Raw genomic sequence first — 17,615 nt, forward strand, 5'->3', positions numbered from 1 at the left:
CCAAGAAGACCGGGCTTGTTGGCTGGTCAATTCCGCCTGTGGGCACTCCCATGGTCGTCTTGCCGGACCCCATCCTCGGTATGGACCAGGATCGCCCCATCCCATTCTGGGGCCGTCATACCATCCTGTGCAGTCCTGATTCTGCCACCTGTGATCCATTTGATTGTTGTATCCCCAATGCTCGCGTGGCCGTGGCCCGCTGTTCTGAAAGTTCGGGTGACTCATCCTGTATGCGTACCACTCTTCGTCCCGCCTATCGGCGTGGTACGGCGAGTGTCCCTGTGCACTTCGTTGTCCTGCCTGAGGCTCGTGCACACTTCTTCCGTCGCAAGTGTTCTCTCCAGTCGCCTCCCCTCGCGCTGGCTCCACTGCTTCCACTTCTGCTGTTTCCTCGATTTCTGTTGCTTGGTGTTCTCCTCGTCTCTGGTCCATTATCCTAATGGTGCCCCTTCTGCTTTTGCTGGCCGCACCTCTTGTTCCCTTCGCACCACGCAATCTCCCTGGCGCTGTTTTGGGGGTCGCTCTACTCTTGTCGTTGGCTTTCGCAGGTGCTGAGGATCTGGTCACCATCTGTTTTCTACCTGCTGCCTTGGCCCTCTGCGGAGCTCTTGCCGTTCTGCGGGGTGACATGCTGCCTATTGTCGTAAGCAATCAATCTGGTTCTATGCCGTCCGTACCCCTAATCTGCTGTCGATAAAACATTTATTATTATTATTATTATTATTTTTTTTTACAAACATTCACAGGTTTAACGTTTAATCTCGCATTCCTGTTCCATCCTGCATATGCCACCATCAAAAAACCCCCCCTATTCCTCTTTTTTTTTTTTTTTAAGCATTCCTCCGCCTCCCCCCTGTCTGACTCGCCTCTCCCCCAAAGGTATTCATTCCCCCCCCTTCCGTTCTGTCCTACGGCCCCTGGTAAAATACCGCATGGGCCTGAAATCCCCTGGCCCGTCTCGCCTTGACCCCTTCCCACTCCGATCCCTTGGTCTACGTGGAGCACACCGGGGGCAGGGCCCGAATCACCCAGGAATATATATATATATTATTGTTGTCCTTTTTATTTATTTATTTATTTTTATTTTTTTTTTTTAAACCATCAAGTACTCCCATTCAGCCTCCCTCCCTAAGTGGGGTTCAAACTCATAGCCCCCAGGGACTCAGGGACAAACTTCCTCCGGGCCTACCACCTCCTTTTAAACATTTTTATTTTATTTGCATATAGATACATAGATAACCCCTTTTTTTTTTTTTTTAAATACTTGCTGTTTCGCTCGTGGCTCCCCTCTCAGCCGGTCCTGCTGCTCTCCGTGCCGCTCCTGCTCCCTGCCGCAAGCCGCCTGCACCACGTGGCTCCCCCTCCCCCCCCCTGCATGCCTTCGCTCGGTCTCGGCTCCCCTCTCCGCTGCCTGCCGCAAGCCGCCTGCCTCTCGTGGCTTCCTCTCCCCCCCCTGACTGCCGACACTTGGGCTCCTCGCCACCCGGCTCGCCTACCGTGTCTGAGTCCCAAACGCCGCCCGAAACGCCGCTCGCGATCGCCGCTCCCGCCGAATCGCTACCCGGCTCGCCGCCCGCGCGGCCGCTTCAATCACCGCCCGAATCGCTGATCGCCCGCCCGATCGCCGCCCGAATCGCGATTCGCCCGCTCGCCTCGTGGCCCTCGTTCTCCGATCGCTGCTCTCCGTGTCGTCCGGGTCCTCGGCAAAGGGGGAAAAGGGTGGACCCACGCCCGTCGCGGCCCTTTAAATGGGAGCGCCGCGTCATCAGCCCGCGCCGCTGTCGCCCGCCGATGACGCGGCGCCCCCCCTCCCCCAGGTGGGACGCGTCATCAGCGGCGCGCCTGTTGCCACCGATGACCCGCCCCCCCGACGGCCGCCGCACATCGCGGGTGGCGCGCCGTTATGGGGGCAGGCTCGGCCAGTCGCTTCGAGCCCCCCGATATCTGTTGTACTCACTCAGCAGGTGGCTGTGCATGAAGGACTGCGCATGCTTAGAAAGACCACCTAGATTTTTATGAGCTCAGAGAGCTTTCCGTTATGGTGCTGTTGGATGAAGTCATCGCTTATGTGACTGATTTATCCTCCTGTTTACAGAGAACCCCGTTACTTAGCTTTCCTGTGGGCATGTTTTGGTCAAGGAGAGTAACAGCACAAGTACATGTCATTCTCAGAAGTACACATGCTGTTTTGTACCTGCTCAACAATTCGCCGAAAAATAGAGGTGCAAGATATGCAGGCACTTTAAGTACACATACTTTTCGTTAGTTAATTTTCAACAGGAGTGTGTGCATTAAATGCATCCAGATACTTTGCAACTATGTGAGTTATTTGAAAATTGCCTCCTAAGTTATTTGAATATCAAATGGAAACAAGAAGAAAGTAAAAGGAAAAATATTATAACATATATGGCACATTCTTCCCTTCCATCAAATAATAAAAATAACACTTATTACAATATATTTTTTATATTAGTCATAGACTTCCAAGAAATTTTCCCAGATAGTTGTAGATTATTTCCTTGGAGATATATATGAGACTTGTTTTACAACTTGGACATGGCATTTGACCACTCAAAAATTGTTTAAGTAAAGATTTGTTATATTTGTGTTTATATGGGTCATTAGATTGGATAATAAATTATGTAAAGTTGCCATTTAGCCAGGAAAGAGTGGGGCCAGCAGTTAATGGCTTTTTTTCTTTCTTGCAGCTATGTGCATCTGGACATCTACAGTGGGCTGAACAGTAATCTAAACCGCCAGCACCACAGACTAGAATCTCGCTATAGTAGCAGTTCTGGAGGATCATATGAAGAAGAGAAAAGTAAAAAAAAAAAATAATAATTTTACCAGTTCTACTGATATTTGTCATTTAAATTATGTTGTAATTTTGTACCTGAACATAGCCAAAAGGGAAAATAAAGGACATAAAGCGAACAACGTAAGATGGAAGCACTTGGAGAATTGACACTAAATCCTATCCATTTACAGATCTTTCAAATTGTTTTGTGGCCAACATATACAATAATGTGTAATAGCTGTCTTGAATTAGTAGAATGAAGTGAAATTGAAAAGTATTTTCTATATGGTTTAATGAATGTAAATATGCTTGATAGGTGATTCAATGCCATTGTATTCTAACTGGCGACTAAAAGTCATGGAGCATAATCAAGGCGAACCACTTCCTTTTCCTCCCACTGGAGGTTGTTGGTCACCATTGGTGGATTACCTGCCTGAAACATCAACACCTGGAATGTCTCTTCACAGGTAAAGTTTACACTTAAACAAGAAACAGCAAGTCAGGCCATCCCAGTATAAAGTAATTTATTTCAGTTCTTGTTGTAGTGTAGAATTAATAGCCAGAAACAATTTAATGGAGTTTTGCAACTTCATAGAATATTTAAGTACCCTGTATTGATTTATTGCAAGAGGCTAAAGATCTTCAGGCTCAGAGACCCTTTGGACAGAGACAAAATAAAGATACATTTTAGTCGTGAACTTCAAGGAAAAAAATATATAATGTTGACCCTAATGGAGCAATCACTAGTTAGTTGCTACTTTATCTTTAGTTTTTGATCCAGTTGAGACTGAAAATCACTTATGTGATTTCTTATGTTATATGAATGTATATAGTGATGTAACTAAAGGTTGTAGCATCCATAAAGAAAGGAAAGTTTCAAGAATGCTTTTTCATTAATTGAAGGAGGGAGGGAAAGGTCTAAGGTTTTAAAGAGTGCTCCATATTAAAAAAAATAATCTTTTTAAATCAACAGTTTTACTTAGATCTATTTGACAGTCACAATCTTTTTCTGCAGGTGTAACATAGCTGTGATCCTTCTGACCGACTTGATAATTGACCATAGTGTGAAAGTTGAATGGGGAGGCTACCTGCATCTGTTGCTTCATGCAATATTCATGGGTAACTAAAATCTGCTCATACTTTTTAAAATTTATTCAGCTCTTTGTCTCCTCAGCACTAAACTGCACATTCATTCCCTAATTTTAATTTACTGTATACAACAGCACTGACAGGAAAATCTGATGTCAAGAACCTGAATATCTTGACTTGTTCTTACCTGTTGATAATTTCCTTTCCTTGAGTCCAGCCATACCATTCCAGAATCCTCCCTATTGTGCCAAGACTACTAGTCTCCTGGTTCATTTTCAGAATAACTACGTGTGTGCTGGTTAAGGAAATAACCTGCATTCCTTAATAAGGTTTATGTCTGTTCCGTTATTTGTTTGTTTCTCCCTTGGAAGCCTTCTGTTTAGTTTTGTTTTTTTTTTTTGTTGGAGGATGAGAGAAAGTTTAGTGCATTAAAAATGTTTATCTTAGCTTTTTATATAGAATATTGGCAGACTAAGGTCAGCAAACCTGCTAGTCGCTGTCTCCTGGTTGGGAGGCATAACCCATGCATCTGGACTTGTCTGGTTGGATTCATGGAAAGGTAATTATTAGGTAAGAACTAATTTTTCCATATCCTAGAAGAAAGGGGAAGATATGAAAGAGACGTTTAAATCCCTCTAGGAATAAATGCACAGGAGGCGGGCCTCTTTCAAAGGAAAGAAGGCTCTATCTAGATCATGGGATGAGGGTGAAAGTGGGTAGATTCTCACAAAATCTAAGGGAATGTTTCTTTAAACAAAAAGTGGTGGAGTTGATGGAGACAGGACAGTATCAGAATTCAAGCAAACATGGGTCAAGCACAGAGGAACTCTGAGAGATAGGAAGGGACTGTAAAGATGGGCAGACTAAATGGGCCATATGTCTTTAACTATCGTTATGTTAGATGTTTCTGTTTCGTTTGTATTTTCCCTCCTTTTATCCTCTCAAGATTCACTTGAATGAGCAAACACTCAGCCGACATCTTTATTTCTTCTGCTTATTACCCACAATCTGTCCTTACCACTGCACTCTGTGTCTGTTGCAAACATGTTTTACATTCTGTCACAATTTTGGCTGTGGTAAGATGGGAGCAGTCCTTGGTTTCAGGGAGGGTGCCAGAGGACAGTAGTAGTCTGGACTATGGCCTTTTCTCACACAAAAATAATTTATTATTATTTACAAAAAGGAAACAGTGGAAAGTCTGCTTACCTCAGCAGCTGTCTCAAAAATTAGGGTATTCATTCATACAGTGTGTTAGCATAGTGGCTGGTGCTTCCTCCACCCACCCTAGGCCTCCTTGCTTCTTCCCGAGTCTGAGCTTGTTTTCCTCTCCCCTGGGAAACTTCCTGTGGCCTGAATTCTCACTCTGGGTATTTAAGGAAAAACTGATCCCAGTCTTTTAAGGTGTTCTGAGGTTCTTATATACCCCTTCACAGTCTTCCTGTAAGCTATTCCAGGTATCTACCACCCTTTCAGTAAAGATACATTTTTACATATTTCTATTGAATCTTGCTCCTGCAACTTCATATTATGACCCCCTTGTCCTTGTTTCCTGTAAAATTCTTCCATACTTTGTTGAAGACAGTCAAATATTTGAATGTTTCTATCATGTACCTCATCCCTCCTCTCCTCTAGCGAGTATATTTTTTGTGTCTAAGACCTTACTTTGTAGTGTTTGTGTTGGAGGCCTTTTATTATTTTAGTAGCCCTTTTCTGACTTGTGTTCATCTCAATGTCCAGCAGGAGGAGCTATCTGGCATTATGTTCACATACTAATTCTTTGTATTATGTCATTTTTGTTCTCAGCAGCTATATTTTTCTCATTGCTTGCTTTTTGTGGGAACAATTTTAAATAGCCACATTACTTGCTCTGTACATTGGCATTTTTAGCCCACAAACATTGCAGTAAATTTTCAAAGTGCAGCAACGCATTGTCTTCCCTTTGAAAATTAGCAGCAGCAAACCACATGTGCTAAAAGTGCTCACATAGGACTGGACTTTAAAAGGGTTACGCGCATAAGTTATGCGCCTAACCCTTAAAAAAAAAAAAAAAAGCCCCTTGCGCGCGCCGAGCTTATTTTGCATAGGCTCGGCGGCACGTGCAAGCCCCGGGACATGTGTAAGTCCCGGGGCTTCGCAAAGGGGGCGTGTCGGGGGCGTGACGCCGGCCCGGGGGCATGGTCGAGGCCTCTGGACCAGCCCCCAGGTCGGGTGATAGCGCGCCAGCAGCCCGCTGGCACGCGCAAATTTACACCTGCCTCGGGTAGGCGTAAATCTGCCGACAAAGGTAGGGAGGGGTTTACATAGGGCCGGGGGGGTGGGTTAGGTAGGGGGAGGGGAAGGTGAGGGGAGGCGGAAGGAAAGTTCCCTCCGAGGCCGCTCCGATTTCGGAGCGGCCTCGGAGGGAACAGGCAGCGCGCGCCGGGCTCAGCGTGCGCAGGTTGCACAAATGTGCACCCCCTTGCGCGCACTGACCCCGGATTTTATAAGATACGCACGGCTATGCACGTATCTTATAAAATCCAGCGTACTTTTGTTCGCGCGCGTGCTGTTTTTGAAAATGTACCCAATACTGTGCACCTATCATTTGTGCAAGTGGCAGAGAGGAGGTAAAACAGAATGTGTGTACTATTGAAAATGTCTAGTGCACTTGCTGTTTTAGTCCCCCCAACCTAAACGCACCCATGGGAGCACCTTTTTTTAATCTAGTTAGAAGTGCACATGCTGTAAAAACCCACGCCTGCTTTTAGCCAGGCAGAGGGCAATTTTCAGCCTAGCCATTTTTTTTTTTACCCAGATAAATTGCTATTTATCCCAGGACAAGCAGGATGCTAGTCCTCACATATGGGTGACGTCATCCACGGAGCCCTTAAGCGGGAAAACTTCTGGCAAGTTTCTAGAAGCTTTTAACTGGCTGCCTGAGGCTACTGAGCATGCCCGGCATGCCATGATATTCCCTGCCACAGGGGTCTCACTCCAGTCTTCTTTTTTCCGCGCTGCTAGCTGCATCGCGGTTTCCAGGAGCCCCGTGAGTTACCTCGCAACGACAAACTTTAAATTTCAACTTTTTACCCTTTACGGGTCTCACTCGGTTTGTCACCGGCTGGTGACAAACATCATATACTTTTTTGATAAAAAGGAATCCGAAATCATCGACGGATGTCGACGGAGAAAACTTCCGGATTCAAAAAATGTCCGGCCTGCAACCGGACTATGTCGATCACGGACCCGCACGTCGAGTGCGTGCGCTGTTTGGGAGGAGACCATGACATCGCCTCTTGTGCCCAGTGTCAAGAAATGACGGCGAAAGGTAGGAAACTTCACCATGAAAAAATGGCTCAGATTTTTCAAATCCGGGCATCGCCGTCGCCTTCGACATCGACTAAATCTTCACCGGTAGGCTTATCGAAGAAGATACTTCTAAAGACGAGAATCCCAGAAGGTTCGGGGGACGCTTCATCGCCAACACCATCCGTGGCATCGTCAAAATCCGTGTCTGAGATTCGTACAAAGCATAAGCACCGTAGACATCATTCAATTCCTCCATTGCCACCGCCGGAGGAACCAGTATCTAAACAGCGGAAATTGTCATCGACCTCCGTAACGCCTACAGAGGAATCGATACCATCGACTTCCGTGACAGACTTAACCGCTTTGATTAAGAAAATTGTCACTGATGCCCTTAAAGAAAGCATGCCGGCGACATCGCCGATGCCGGCCCTAGGGTCGATGCCGACTTCTCAGTCGATGCCGGCCATCGGGCCGATGCCGATAATTCAATCGATGCCGACTTTCGAGTCGATGCCCTCCTCGACATCGATGCTTGTGCCATCATCGATCTCGATGCCGATGCCGGTGCCATCGTCGATCTCGATGCCGAGGATGACTGCAGCGTCTCCGCTAACAGCGCTCTCTATGCCGATGGAGGCGGCCTGCTGCTCTTCAGCGATACCGGCTGATCCAATGATTTCTACAGCTTCATCGTCGATACAGCTGTCAGAGCCATCGATGGAATCGACTATTTTACAAACCTCGATGTCCACAATGGCTTCCAGGCCTATCTCCTCATTGATTTCCATTTCCATGTTCTCTTTTCTAACTACAGCACTTCCTACTGCTGCACAAATAACACCACATTACACCCTAGCTCCGTCCAGAGCTCCAGGGCAGGGGAAAAAGGCATCAGGAAAGTCTAAGCACACATCCCTACAGGCTCTAGAAGTTTCTTCTGAGAGAAGACTGCATGCAATGCTTACAAAAAGATATCAGGATCTTTTAGCTTCCTTGCCTTCACAGCCTGAGGAGGAAAGTGATGCCAGTGATGGTGCACCGGACACCCAAGATCCTTTACAAGGACCATCTAGGATATCACCATCTAAAAGGCTGGACCATCATTCATACCAGCCCCCAACAGATACATGGTCAGATACACAATCGGAGCATTCTTCAGAGGATTTTTTATCAGAAGGTACTCCGCCTCAGGCCAAGAAACAATCCCCTCCTGAGGATTTATCCTTTGCTTCCTTCATCCAAGAGATGTCAGAATCCATCCCTTTTCAGCTCCAAGCGGAGAAGGATGAAAGACAGCAGACACTGGAGATACTACAATTTGTAGATCCCCCAAAACATAACCTGGCTATCCCAGTACATGAAGTGCTACTACAACTTCAACAAAGGATTTGGGAGCACCCGTGTACAACACCTGGAGTAAATCGTAGAGTGGACTCTACGTATTTAGTCCAAGCAGCCCCAGGGTTCGAGAAGCCACAACTGCCACACACCTCATTAGTTGTGGAATCTGCGCAAAAGAAGTCACGCAGGTCCAGAACGCACGCCTCTATCCCTCCAGGGAAAGATAACAGATTCCTAGACCTTATGGGACGGAAGATTTACCAGGGAGCGATGCTGAATTCTAAGATTGCTGCGTACCAGCTGTATATGACGCAGCATCAAAGAAATCTGTGGAAGCAGATTGAGGAATTTCTCCCATCTCTACTTCAACAACAGCAAGAGGCAGCACAACAGATTGTGCAGAAGGGTCTGGATGCGGGCAAACATGAGGTGCGAGCGGCGTATGATGCGTTTGAGACTTCTTCCAGAACTGCAGCATCAGGCATCAGTGCACGAAGATGGCCCTGGTTGAAGGCTTCGGACTTACGTACAGAAGTCCAGGATAAACTAGTGGACTTGCCTTGCCAAGGTGACAACTTGTTCGGAACAAAGGTGCAAGATGCCGTAACACAGCTTAGAGAGCACTCTGAAACGTTAAAACAGCTCTCCACTTTGTCCCATGATACTACAACTCACCCTGCCCGCAGGCCGCCGCGTAGAGACACCAGACGGCCTTTCTACAGGCCGAGGAGATATTACCCTCAGACCTCTAGACCACGCTCTACAAGGCCTCAACAACGGCCTCAGCAAAGACAGCAGAGAGCTGCAAGGCCGCAGCCTCCGCCCCAAACGGCTTCCACCTCTGGCTTTTGAAAGCAGTCCCGGAGAACAGAGCCAACCAAACCCCTTTCCAGATTTACCAGTAGGGGGAAGGATTTCCCAATTTTACAACGAATGGGAAAGCATCACCACAGATCAATGGGTCTTATCCATAGTTCATCAGGGTTACCACCTGGACTTCACAGCTCCCCCGCAGGAGTTTCCACCACAAAACTCCTATCTCGAACACAATCCTCAATTACAAATGGAATTATCTACTCTTCTGAAAGCACAAGCTGTGGAACACGTACCACACTCACAGAAGGGAAGAGGATTCTATTCCCGATATTTCCTCATTCCAAAGAAAACTGGAGGACTTCGTCCCATTCTAGATCTCAGAAATCTCAACAAATTTCTAAAGAAAGAAAAATTCAGAATGGTATCATTAGGCACCATGCTTCCTCTCATACAAAGGGGGGATTGGCTTTGTTCTCTGGATCTCCAAGATGCTTATACTCACATACCTATATTCCCACCTCATCGCAAGTACCTAAGATTCAAGGTGGGACACCAGCATTTTCAATACAGAGTCCTACCATTCGGCCTCGCCTCAGCTCCCAGAGTATTCACCAAATGCCTAGCAGTAGTAGCAGGACATTTGCACAAACAAGGTGTTCATGTCTTCCCTTACCTAGACGATTGGCTGATAAAAAGCCAGTCGCACCAAGGAGCACCAACTTCTCTACATTACACAATACGGTTACTTCACAGACTGGGTTTTCTCATAAACTATCAAAATTCCCACCTCCAACCGTCTCATCTGCTACAATACATAGGAGCAGAATTAGACACAAACCTTGCACAGGCTTTTCTTCCAGAAGATCGTGCTCAAACACTGTCCCGGTTGGCGTACTCCATGTCCGTACAACCACAAGTGACAGCTCATCAGTTTCTCATCTTACTAGGCCACATGGCTTCAACAGTTCATGTTACTCCGATGGCAAGACTTGCCATGCGACTAACCCAATGGACTCTTCGCTCACAATGGATCCAAGCCATTCAACCACTTCACTCTCGCATCCAAGTAACCCACCAACTACGCTCATCGCTACAATGGTGGATACTCAAGGACAATTTGCGCAAGGGCCTACCCTTCCAAAAACCGATCCCTCAGATCACATTAACTACAGATGCATCCACCTTGGGATGGGGAGCTCATGTGAACTCTTTCCAAACGCAAGGAACTTGGACAAAACTCGAAGCCACTTATCAAATCAATTTTCTGGAACTTCGAGCTATACGTTATGCGCTGCATGCGTTCAAGGACTGCCTTTCACACAAGACTGTGCTTATCCAGACAGACAATACTGTAGCCATGTGGTACATCAACAAACAGGGAGGTACGGGCTCGTATCTCCTTTGTCAGGAAGCAGCACAAATTTGGGACTGGGCCTTGAACCATTCAATGTTCCTGCAGGCCACTTATCTAGCAGGGATTCAAAATGTACTAGCAGACTGACTCAGTCACCAGTTCCAACCACACGAGTGGTCTCTGAATCCCTCGATAGCGACAAAGATATTCCAACGTTGGGGACAACCAACAACAGACCTCTTTGCGTCACATCTGAACCACAAAGTGGACAACTTCTGTTCTCTGCACAAACAGAAGAACCAACCAGCCAAGGACGCCTTTGCTCGCCCTTGGAACTCAGGCCTACTATATGCATATCCTCCAATACCGCTTATCACCAAGACGCTGGTGAAGCTGCAGCAGGACAAGGGGTCCATGATTCTCATAGCCCCATATTCGCCTCGACAAGTATGGTTTCCCACACTGCTAGACCTGTCAATCAAGGATCCAATACGCCTGGGAGTGGCTCCCACTCTCATCACTCAGGATCAGGGCCGGTTGCGCCATCCCAACCTTCAATCCCTATCTTTGACAGCATGGATGTTGAAAGCTTGATCTTGCAATCACTTAATCTCTCAACTAATGTTTCTCAAGTGCTTATAGCTTCCCGCAAACCTTCCACAAGAAAGAATTATTCTTTCAAATGGAAACGATTTACTTCCTGGTGCAAGCAAAACAATACGGATCCTTTCACTTGCCCCACAACTACTCTTCTAGATTATCTGTACTATCTCTCAGACTCTGGTCTTCAGACATCGTCAATCAGAGTACATTTGAGTGCAATCTCAGCTTATCATAACAAGATAGGAGATGCACCTGTCTCCACACAACCTCTCGTCAGTAGATTCATGAGAGGTCTAACTCAACTTAAACCACCAATTCGGCCCCCAGCTACACAATGGGACCTAAATCTGGTCTTAACAGGTTTAATGCGTTCTCCCTTTGAACCCATAGATACCTGTGAACTTAAATTTCTCACATGGAAAACTATTTTCCTCATAGCCATTACATCAGCTAGGAGGGTTAGTGAATTACAAGCACTGGTCACATATGAACCTTATACAAAGTTTCTCCATGATAGAGTGGTTCTCCGAACACATCCAAAATTCCTTCCTAAGGTAGTTACGGAATTCCACTTAAATCAAACTATAGTTCTACCCACATTCTTTCCAAAGCCTCACTCTCATCAAGGCGAAAGAGCTTTGCACACTTTGGACTGTAAACGTGCATTGTCCTATTATTTGAATCGCACTACGTCCCTCAGAAAATCCAATCAGCTTTTTGTCTCTTATGACCCAAATAAGCCAGGTAACGCAGTGGGAAAGCATACTCTATCCAATTGGTTAGCAGACTGCATACAATTTTGCTATACAAAAGCAGGCCTTCCTCTCCAAGGGCAAGTAAAGGCACATTCAGTACGAGCAATGTCAACCTCAGTAGCACATTTTCGTTCAGTACCAATCATTGACATTTGTAAAGCAGCAACATGGAGTTCCCTTCACACCTTTGCAGCTCATTACTGTCTGGACCAGGAAGGATGACAGGATTCAGCCTATGGACAATCTGTCTTAAAGAACTTGTTTCCAGTTTAATCCCAACTCCCTCTGCATCCAGCCTACTGTGATCTTCGGCTGCATCATTTCCTCAAACATGCATAACTGCTAACTGCATGGACAATGACTCAGCCTCTAGCTTGCTAATCACCCATATGTGAGGACTAGCATCCTGCTTGTCCTGGGATAAAGCAAAATTGCTTACCTTGTAATAGGTGTTATCCCAGGACAGCAGGATGTAGTCCTCATGAAACCCACCCGCCACCCCGAGGAGTTGGGCATCAGACTTTATTTATATAATTTTTGGCTAACGCTTATTGCTACATACAAGACTGGAGTGAGACCCCTGTGGCAGGGAATATCATGGCATGCCGGGCATGCTCAGTAGCCTCAGGCAGCCAGTTAAAAGCTTCTAGAAACTTGCCAGAAGTTTTCCCGCTTAAGGGCTCCGTGGATGACGTCACCCATATGTGAGGACTACATCCTGCTGTCCTGGGATAACACCTATTACAAGGTAAGCAATTTTGCTTTATCCTGCCTGGGTAACTGTTTTGGAAAAGTTTCCCCCCATGACTTGTCTGCATCCAAGATTGTTTTTTATGCTGTTTTTCAGCTATTTTGTATATTTTTAAAAAAAATTTATTTTTTTCATGATTGTGTTTATTCAGTCTTTAGTAAGACATGGGGCTAAAGTTGCATCTAGTAAGCACCACCAAGCATTTCAGGGCTCATGACAAACTTCAAATATGCTTCATCTCCATCCCCTTTTCTCCTTTCCTAAACTAAGCACCTGTACAGACTTCTGCCTCATGAAGGTCAATAATGGTACATTTTACAAGCTACCTGTTTTACCATGCTCCTTTAATTCTGACTTAACAAGTTAAAATCTTGTTATAATGCACTAGTTCTAGAAAAATGTGATTTTTTTTTTTTAATTAAAGTAATTGTAGTTTGTTGATTGTAAACCATAGATACTTTGTGGGTGATAACACATTTATAAAGGAAAATTTACAGATTTTACAATTTAAGTTGTATGTGCATCTTGATGTGGATGTGCATTGTTATTTGTACTGTTAACTGAGGTCTTTATTAATACAGCATATTGAAATTTGTACTTGGATACTGTACTAATCTTTCCTTTGAAAAATATGCATAGGTGCAGTCCTAAACAATTTAATCTTGAAACAACTTATTGTACTTCTCCCAGTGTGACGACGAAGCTAGTAGAAATATCTGAGTGTTGCTAACTGTTCTTACTTGGATTAATTGTAGGTTTTTCCTTTTTCCTTTTTAGGGTTTGATCATTATCACCCTGAGGTATATGAGCATTGTAAACGCCTGCTTTTACATTTGCTGATTGTGATGGTCTCCAACAATAATGTCCAGGCTGTTGCATCGGTCCTTCTCAGAAACAGAGACTGTAATGATCCCAGGGTGCTCACTGTCAAACAAACTGCACATTTAGAGTACACTTTCACAGGTAAATGCTGGCAAAATAGTATTTACATAGGTAGAGAACAACCAAAATTGCTTCATGACCAAAATGTTTTGGACCAAGGAACCATTTAATTAGCCATTAAGTATGTCACATAAGTCAACTTTAGTTGGATATTATTATTCACAAAATGAAACCAAACTAATTTAGCTACAGAGAAAATTAAGTAATATCTCTAATTCACAAGCTGTTATAAGATTGGAATATTTCAATGTTCTTCATGCAAAATATTTGAGTTTAACTTATATCTGAAAATCAGTTAAAGCCTGCACACTAAGCTGTCCTCACTGTAGAAGCAAGGTATCTTTTGTGATGTCAGGAATCTTTATTAATTGTTTTATATAACATTTTAGGTTAGTGATCAGAATAGAAAATTTTAAATATCTGCTAAACAGCAATATTTCTTTCATGTTATATACCTGGGTTCTGTCTCCTTTCTATACCCTGACTTGGTGCAATATCCAGTCAGCCAGCAGGATTACCCCCAGCTTCTCGCCATCTAATTTGACCTGACCTAGGACCAATGAATAGTTAAGAGCAGAAGAATGTTAATACTGGGGAGAGGAGACCAGGCCAGATCAGTAATAGCACTGAATGCTGCCAAGCAGATATCTGTTGTGTTTGAAACCTGAGTCTTTTCCTGTCTTTTAACTAGTTACTAATCCACAATAGGATATTGCCTCCTGTCCCATGACTTTTTAATTTTTGAGGAATTTCTTACCGAGGAATTTGTCAAATGCCTTCTGAAAATCCAAATACACTATATCAAGTAGATGACCTTTACATATTTATTTATGTCTGTCACAGATCCCTCGATGTACCTGTATGGATTGTAAACTATGATAACCGCAATTGTAATTGTAATTATAATTTTGATTATAATGTGCCTTGAGACTTTCCTAGGTAAAGGTAGAATATCAAAGGTTTATAAATAACAGGTGTGTGCTCTTCCTGGAGGATAAACACAGCATCTTGGGGTGCTCCGCATGTAGGAAGATAACTGCCAGAAGACACTGTGCCCGATTAGAGCTAATGGAAAGGCTCTTTGGGAAAATTAAGTCTGGCCCATTGGCATTGGAGGCAAGGATATCAGCACTGAAGGAGCTAGGACTTGCATCCCATTGGCAGTACATCGACACTGAGAAAGCATCAATCTTCCTTGAAATTGAGCATCCTTAGAGGCTAGGGAGATATACTGTAATCTAGCTCTCCTCATCCAAAGAAAGCAAAGGAGCTACTTTACTGACATCGAGGAGTATCGATGCCAAGTAGACATCGAGGAAATGGTTTGGAAACACTGCATTAAGGACAGGAACTGCAGCAGGTCCAGCTTGAATAGCCTAGGTTTCCTTTCTGTTTACGAACCACAAGCTGCTTCTTTGGACCAGAGCCCTTTGTTTGTGCGGGCACAGCAGGCTTATATCTGATGTGCCCACAACTCATCTGGGAGAATCCAGATCTATTCCCCTTGATAGATTGTGGGGCTTGCCACCCAAGCCAGGCCAACCCTGATGGAGTGGAAGAGGAAGACAGACCCTGCAGTGTTTTGACTGCAGGGATTAGCAAGTAAACAGAGATATTTGAAGCCAAAGTAAACTTTGGCCCAAGGAACTAAACTCAGAGGCTATCATGGAACCCAGGAGCTGGCAAAATTCCTACATCCTGGGGGGGCTTCTGTGGGATAAGTCTTATACCTTGGCTAACCATTTATTGACTCTCATCAGAATCAAGAAGGTTCTGCCTACCTTGATATCAGAACAAGCCCCTAGAAATTAAAGAGATTGGGAAGACACCAGATCTTCGTAGGATGAGCCGGAGCCATCCTTTCCAGGTTTTCCGCTGTCCTTGGTCCATGTGCAGCCCCTGGGGGAGGAACCCCGATCAGAGGAGGATGCATCTCGACCCCCTTCAGGACCGCCACCATTTTCTTCAGATTTCATCTTATTGATGCATAATGAGTACTTGGCCAGGATGTCCAACCCTCCGGATCTCTCCCCCGGACCGCCCCCCCCCAAGCTGGTTAGATTGGATCCTCTTACCGGGGGAACCCCTCGGGAACCAGGGGGGCCAGGGGGAGCAGCGCCCGTTTCACAGGGGATGGCTTGGTGCGCACTCCCCCCCGGGAGCGTGGGGGACCAGAAGCCGGACTCGCCCTCGGACGATCCTCTCCTAGCGGCTCAGTTGGAGGGGGATGACCCCAGGGTCCTCCGCATTTTCCAACGGGAGGAGCTGGAGCCCTGATCCCCCATATCCTGCAAGAAATGGATCTCGACCCTCCTCCGGATCCCCAGGAACCAGCACCCGTGGCGAAGAAGGGGGACCCCTTGCTGGCCGGGCTTCGGCCGCCGGCCAAGGCCTTTCCCACCCATCCAACTTTCCTACAGTTGTCCCGGGAGTGGGATGCGACGGAGGGAAACAAGGTCACTAGAGCCATGGAGAAGCTTTATCCGCTTCCTGAGGATTTTTTGGAGATGCTACAGGTGCCGACAGTCGATTCTGCCGTTTTTTGGCGGTCACCAAACGCACTACCATACCAGTTACAGGAGGTACGGCGCTATGGGATTTTCAGGACAGGAAATTGGAGGTGTACCTCAAGCGGGTGTTCGAGGTCTCGGCACTCGGCGTTCGGGCCGCCATCTGCAGTTCGCTAGCACAACGCACGGGCCTCCGCTGGGTGCAACAGCTCCTTACCTCTCAGAGGAGACTCGTCAGGCAGACCGCTTGGAGGCCGTCATTGCATACGGGGCGGACGCCCTGTATGATCTCCTGAGGGTTCTAGCCAGGTCAATGGTGGCAGCGGTGGCGGCTCAGCGTCTGCTTTGGCTCCGCAACTGGTTGGCGGACTCCTCCTCCAAGACTCTGCTGGGATCCCTTCCCTTCAAGGGCAAATTCTTGTTCGGGGAGGATCTGGATCAGATCAGCGCTTAGAGATATTTCCAGGTCACTTAATAACTCAAATTTGTAGTAGGGAAACATTACCTCCAATATCGTATACTACTGTTTGGCCTAGTGTCAAAGCCATGTATGCATACAAAAAGTTTTGTATTGGTTGTTGTGAGTCTACACAAATTGGACATGCCATAAAATCAGTAAGCAAAACCATCTAAGCTTTGGGAGTTGTTTGGGTTTATCTCAACTACCCAAAATCCCAGTTAAGCCTGTCATCACAATTGGAGTTTATAGGAGTTCTGCTAAACATGACTCAGATAAAAGCATTTCTTCCACATTGATGTCCTTAGTGGGAGAAATAAAACGGAGTAAGCAGACATCAGCATAGAACATTTATTTTATTTATTTAGACATTTTATATACCATCGTTCCAAATAAAGATCACAACGGTTTACAAAAGTAACATAACTATAAATCAACAAATATTGACATTTTACAGAGGTAGTATTCAGAAGAAGGAATTAACATAAATTAAATGAAATGTTCTAATACATCTTAAACCACTTTCTAAAGATCTATGACATAAGGCGAGTTGTTAAGGAAAATACTATAACAAATATCTCATAATAGTTGTATTGAGATTCTTACATTCTCTCATTAAATTTTATTCCTTTTGCTTCAATTAATATCTCACATCCTTCTTGTTTTTGTAGTTTCCTTACTTTTTGATGTTTTTAGGTTAGGTTATATGCATTTTTTAAAAGCCATGTTTTTAGTTCACTTTTAAATCTTTCTATCTGGTATCAAATGTAACATCTCAGGTAGAGAATTCCAAAGTTTTGGGCCTGCTATGGAAAACACATGATCTCTTACTTGAGTCAGATGTGTACTCCGTATTGTAGGAACAGTCAATAGTCCTTTATTTTGCAATCTTATTGTTCACTGATGTGTGTA

General features: G+C 45.2%; 1 protein-coding gene across 11 annotated transcripts in view; it reads left to right on the forward strand.

Moving 5' to 3' along the window:
* FRYL (FRY like transcription coactivator) overlaps positions 1 to 17,615 on the forward strand; it is a 978,233-nt gene that overhangs the window by 741,053 nt on the left and 219,565 nt on the right. For all 11 annotated transcript variants that reach the window (XM_029588005.1, XM_029588013.1, XM_029587996.1 and 8 more), the window contains 4 exons: positions 2,709 to 2,821; positions 3,114 to 3,264; positions 3,813 to 3,916; positions 13,572 to 13,757. In XM_029588005.1, the coding sequence (XP_029443865.1) occupies positions 2,709 to 2,821; positions 3,114 to 3,264; positions 3,813 to 3,916; positions 13,572 to 13,757 (554 nt within the window). The remainder of the gene's footprint in view (positions 1 to 2,708; positions 2,822 to 3,113; positions 3,265 to 3,812; positions 3,917 to 13,571; positions 13,758 to 17,615) is intronic.

Source organism: Rhinatrema bivittatum, chromosome 1, assembly GCF_901001135.1.
Source record: "Rhinatrema bivittatum chromosome 1, aRhiBiv1.1, whole genome shotgun sequence".
Taxonomy (NCBI): domain Eukaryota; kingdom Metazoa; phylum Chordata; class Amphibia; order Gymnophiona; family Rhinatrematidae; genus Rhinatrema; species Rhinatrema bivittatum.